Below are 6185 nucleotides of genomic sequence, written 5' to 3'. Positions count from 1 at the left end.
TACATACTACCAACTATAGCAGAAACCAACTTCCTGTCATTTAGACATGTGCTTGTTATTTCTGAGACGTTGTTTTGATTCATATTAGTACTTTAATCATGTTTTATCTAGTTGGTTTGGGCTTGGGAGATGTAAAAGATATAACTGTGAAAGGCCTAGAAGTTGTTAAGAATGCTGAGAGGGTTTACCTTGAAGCGTACACATCAATCCTGACTGTTGGCAAGGAAGCATTGGTAAAATAATGGCTATTGCTACTTAAATTGTGTTACCGTTATCTATAACCTGACATGATTTTCAGAAATGTAAACAAATTATGATAATCATTGCCATCACAATATTCTATTTATTTCACCGGTTGTTTCTTTCTTAAACTGTTTTCCTAAAACACGGAATATTTCCAATAACTGTAATTTAGACTACTAGTGTTGAGTTTCCAGCGGTTTCGGTACTCTTACCACTGTACGTAGTATAATAGCAGACTACAATAATGTAAAAACGAAAATTTTCAGGAGGAGTACTATGGACGAAAAATAATTCTTGCTGACAGAGACATGGTTGAGCAACAGTCAGGTAAATTTCAAGTTCCTTGTTCAGCAAGAAATAGTTTTACTGTTTCCAATTTCCACATAAATTTCCACGTGAATGGTACCCACACTTGAAGTGATATATTTTAGATTTGATATCTCTGATTACAGATGAGTTGTTGGATGGCACTGACAAGTCAGATGTGGCGTTTCTGGTGGTTGGAGATCCCTTGGGTAAATTATATGTTGGGTCAACAATGGATAAAGAATTATGCTGCAATACTCATTTGTGTCAGGTTCACATGTTTATTATGCCACTGTGGTGCTCACTCAATCAGTCACATACAGCTAGTAAGGATTCAGGAAATCCACATAAAACAGAACAATTTTGTTGAATGATGCAAACTCGTTGTAATAGTTAAATACAAATTTAATCTGGCATGTTTTCTTCTGACAGTGTTGTGAGAAAGTTAATCAACAGAGAAAAAATGTGGTAAATAAGTAGGCAAGAATATTCAAAACAGTTTTAGTGCCAGCTGTCTGTCAGTTGACTGATCTCAGGCATATTTCACTTTCTAGACCTAAAGCTGAGACTTTATATAGTTATTCTTCTAATAATAACCACATTTATCCTATGTTTAGTTCTATGTATTACAACCAAAATTCTTTTGATATTTTTAGAATTATTTGGAAAGGTTGTCCGTATAATACAAGGTTTGTGATGTGATAGTGATTCTTTGTTTACAGAGCGACAACCCACACTGACCTTATCCTGCGAGCTGTTGAGAAGGGTATACAATACCGAGTGATCCACAATGCCTCCATCATGAATGCTGTTGGTTGCTGTGGTTTGCAGGTGGGTGATTGTGTGAGATGGTGAAGATAAACGTGTTGATATAATCTGGTGCCCATTGAGGTTTGTTTGTAATTAGTGCTGTTTAGGGGTGTGTATTGGCAAATAAATTATATTGCAATATATTTTGATTCAGGTACCCTTATTGCAGTACGTATTGCTATATTTTAGGAACTTAAGTGTTTGTCTGTGAGTGACACTAATTGTACATGTCAATCCAATTTTCTACATTATAAGTCCCTAAAATATATGTTATGGTTCTGATAACAGCAATCTCAAACTTAGGTTGCATAGTCAGGGATTCTATTTTCTTTTTTTATAAATTTATAGTTTTGCAGTATGCCGTTTTGTCGTTGAATAATGAAATAAAACATCTGTTGTGAATGAAAGTCTGTGTAGATTTTAATTTAAACCATAAAGATAATCACAAAAATATCATATATGTTCTTTACCCAATATACTGGTTCTCAGAATAAATATTACAATATGTATCGTTTGAAAAGTGTTTTGCGGTATACCGGTTTACCGGTTTACTGGTATACCGTGCAGTCCTAGTGCTGTTGTTAGCTTTGAGCATTCGGTTACGTAAATCTTAAATATTTTACACAAACAATTTTCTTTAAGCATGCGCTTCACTGGATCTAATTCAGATATATTATGTTGATTGTGGCCAAATTCCTGATTTGGCATAAACAGGTAATCACTCACCAGCTGTAGTGTTTGAGAGTAAGCATGGAAGGTAGTGGGTGCTGGTCTTTGCTCATGTGTTAAGTTAATAATTAGTATCTAGATACAATTCGACAGAAGCAAATTTAAAAGTACCACCTATAATTTGATAGACTGCTCTCTCGTCACAGTCACATGGTGTTCTAAGGGACATAACTCTTATAGTCCTTATGGTACTCTATTGCCTGCACTACCCTTCAGTTGTATTTTGTTTACTTTTATCACTTAAGAAATCCTGTTCTTGCTTTGATTTAAACTTATATGTGCAATGACAGTTATATTTAACACATATCCATTGCACATAATTTCCTCGCCACTTGATGTTGAATGACCGCCTCTGTGGTGTAGTGGTTAGATCGTCCGGGAAGCGGAAGGTTGTGGGTTCAATCCCCGACCGCGTCATACCAAAAGACGTTAAAATATGGTACTTGTTGGTCCCTGCCTGGCGCTCGGCGTTAATGAGTACAACAAGGACTGGTTGTCTCGGAGTCAGTATAATGTGGGTTATTCATGCTTCACTGCGGCATGGTATCTCAGTGGGCTAGCACTATAAAACCAGCTTAAGTCTGGGCTAGTACAAGCAGCCGCACATACACATACACACGCATGCACGTCGTCATATGAGCGAAATATTCTCAAGCACGACGTTAAACCCAATTTCACCTCACCTCACCTCAATTGATATTGAATGTTAATATTTGATTAATGGAGTTTCAAAATTTTACACAACTGTTGTTTTTAGTACTTCTTTATTTCCGACATGTTGTTTCCCCAACGATTTTATGATTTTGACAAATGTAGCTCTACAGCTTGTGCTGAGAATACCGTGTTCAAAGGGACATAACTCTGTTGGACCTACAAGTTGTGATTCTCTGCTGCCAGAATCACTCATTAAACTCTGTACTGTGATTTCTTCTATGAAAGGATTTTTTTTACTAAGGGAGTCATTGGGGGCTTAGAGGTTTTCCGCTATCGTATTTGAATAGGTCATGTAGTTCATGCTTTATTTTTGTGACCCATGACGACCATAACAGTTCTGTAGTGACTGTAATGCCTAACTCGTTTACCTGTGTAGCAATATCCCAGCAACATTATCGCGGGACATGGGCTTCATACGTTCTACCCATGTCGGGAATTGAACCCAGGCTTTTCAACATAAGTGTCAAGGGGAGATCTTCTCGCTACACCTCACTGCTCTTGTCTCACCTGATTGTCATCTGCATACAGTTAGTCTGTATAAGTAATATTATATACACAACTATTTGTCTTTCATTCCAGATATAAAAATGAAGGAACAGACTATTGAAAACCTGATGAAGTGAGTATTGAAACTGAAGAAAAATACCATTTTACATGAATTTGAAACATTGACATAAATAATCATATAAATATATTCATAATTGTTATTATCATGTTTGAGCATTAAATGTTGTTATCTTTTGTTGAGAAATATGTGATGAAAAAAAATGCTGATGAAACGCCAACATTCATGTCTGTCTGTTTCAGGGGAAATAAGATATTTGAGCCCCCACGGTTCATGTCTGTGAGTCAAGCGGCTGAGCAGCTTCTGGAGATTGTGCAGCGGAAGGGAGAGGAGGGAGGACAGAACCTTGGTGAGACTTTCACATCATGCAGACATGCTGCCTACTGTATGGTATGATGTACAGCATCTTATCATGGCTGTTCTGTCATACACTGATCGTGTCATAAGAGCGAGTGAGTGAGTGAGTTTAGTTTTATGGCGCACTCAGCAATATTCCAGCTATATGGCGACAGTCTGTAAATAATCGAGTTTGAGAGGCAATCCAGTGATCAACAGCATGAGCATCGACCTATACAATTGGGATACGATGACGTGTCAACCAAGTCAGCGAGTCTGACCACCCAATCCTGGTAGTCACCTCTTATTACAAGCATGGGTTAATGAAGATCAATTCTAACCCGGATCTTCACAGGTCTCGTGTCATAAGAGATCAGGTGGGGTTAAATGGGGTTGAACATTGCATTTAAGATTATTACTGCACTTGTATATACTGTGCACGCAGGCTTATGGTGCATGCCATTTAGGTGTGTGCCCCTTTTTGTGCTAGAACATTGACAGGACATGCAGCAAACCACTGGCCTTTATTGTTATGGCTCAGTCCAACAGTGAGTGAGTGAGTTAATATTTAACGTCACATCGGCAATATCTCAGCCATATCGTGACGACAGTCCAACACCTCGTGGAGGAGGAAAGTGGGATAATAAGACATTTGCTCACTTAATTATGTTCTTATTTACTGGGGGCGGTGGGGTAGCCTAGTGGTTAAAGCGTTGGCTTGTCACGCCGAAGACCCGTGTTCGAATCCCCACATGGGTACAATGTGTGAAGCCCATTTCTGGTGTCCCCTGCCATGATGTTGCTTGAATATTGCTAAAAGCGGCGTAAAACCAAACTCAGTCAGTCTTATTCACTGGTGAGTGAGTATTGTTTTATGCCACTTTTAGCAATATTCGATTATGGTCATGGCAGAAATGGGCTTCACACATTGTACCCATGTGGGGAATTAAACTCAGGTCGTTAGCGTGATTATGGGATTATAGTAATGGGATTATAGTATTGGGAAATATCAACAAGCCTGTGGCATGTTATGACGAATTCAACACCGTATTATGAATAGATGAGTTCCTTACAGTGTTAGCCTGCTGACAAAGTGAACCTCTTTGATCATGTGGACAAGGTGTCTCACCTTTGATCAGAAGGTCCATGGTTCAGATCCCTTCATGGACATTTTGGGGCGGTGGGGTAGCCTAATGGTTAAAGCGTTGGCTCGTCACGCCGAAGACCCGGGTTCGATTCCCCACATGGGCACAATGTGTGAAGCCCATTTCTGCTGTACTCCGCCGTGATATTGCTGGAATAGTGCTAAAAGCGGCGTAAAACCATACTCACTCACTCATGGAAATTTTATGTCTGCTTCACAAATGCTATGTTATATATTATTTTGTATATTATTAGATATACAATATGTTATGACGTGTGCTTAGTCATTGGCTGTCTCCAGAGTCCCTGGTAGTCAATACTACCGACATGCATCTGGATCTAGGGGCCTATTGATGAAGCTGTGGTTTCAGGTTTCTAGTTCCACGTTACATCAGGGACATGTTGTGACTGTTTCAGCTCTGTCAGAAGATACCGTGTGTGTCGGGCTGGCAAGGGTTGGGTGTGACGACCAGAAGATATGTGTTGCCACCTTGAAGCAGTTGACCTCAGTTGACCTTGGGGAACCTCTGCATTCATTAGCTATTCCAGGCCACATGCACCCCCTGGAAATAGACATGTTAAATCTTTTTGCTCTCGATGACAGTGTCAAGACTCATCTTCAGTCCTGTTTACCATCCTCCTGAAATAAACTTATCTTATAAATTTATCTTCACAGGCTTTCCCTCTCATTGTTATGGGAATTATGGGCCATTTTAGGTCGATAATGAAGCATACAATTTTATGGATAACAACTTTTGTTTATTGCATAGAACAACATTTTAATGTAAATTCTTACACAGTTATCAAGCTAAAGCCTGTTATTCATAAAGTCTTATGTCTTCCTATTTACTGAACAACATCTAGAATGCTGATCAACCATTCTTGTTATTTATGGACCTCACACTTCACTCAATAGGCCACCGCCATATAGCTGGAATATTGCTGAGTGCGGCGTAAAACTAAACTCACTCAATAGGCCACCGCCATACAGCTGGAATATTGCTGAGTGCGGCGTAAAACTAAACTCACTCAATAGGCCACCGCCATATAGCTGGAATATTGCTGAGTGCGGCGTAAAACTAAACTCACTCAATAGGCCACCGCCATACAGCTGGAATATTGCTGAGTGCGGCGTAAAACTAAACTCACTCAATAGGCCACCGCCATATAGCTGGAATATTGCTGAGTGCGGCGTAAAACTAAACTCACTCAATAGGCCACCGCCATACAGCTGGAATATTGCTGAGTGCGGCGTAAAACTAAACTCACTCAATAGGCCACCGCCATATAGCTGGAATATTGCTGAGTGCGGCGTAAAACTAAACTCACTCAATAGGCC

General features: G+C 39.5%; 1 protein-coding gene across 1 annotated transcript; it reads left to right on the top strand.

Annotated features, from left to right (window-relative positions):
* Positions 1–32: 32 nt before the first annotated feature.
* LOC124255685 (diphthine methyl ester synthase-like) lies at positions 33–5853 on the top strand. Its single transcript, XM_046689575.1, has 8 exons — positions 33–233; positions 510–570; positions 696–758; positions 1272–1315; positions 2846–2900; positions 3382–3421; positions 3610–3716; positions 5264–5853. Exons 1-8 carry the CDS (start codon positions 99–101, stop codon positions 5488–5490), a joined length of 732 nt encoding a protein of 243 aa, XP_046545531.1. The 5' UTR covers positions 33–98; the 3' UTR covers positions 5491–5853.
* The last annotated feature ends 332 nt before the right edge of the window (positions 5854–6185 follow it).

The sequence above is a fragment of the Haliotis rubra genome, unplaced genomic scaffold, assembly GCF_003918875.1.
Source record: "Haliotis rubra isolate DU_JTF1 unplaced genomic scaffold, ASM391887v1 Scf606, whole genome shotgun sequence".
Classification (NCBI taxonomy): Eukaryota; Metazoa; Mollusca; class Gastropoda; order Lepetellida; family Haliotidae; genus Haliotis; species Haliotis rubra.
The sequence above is the reverse complement of the archived record's forward strand: the minus strand, read 5'-3'. Positions and strand labels throughout refer to the sequence as shown.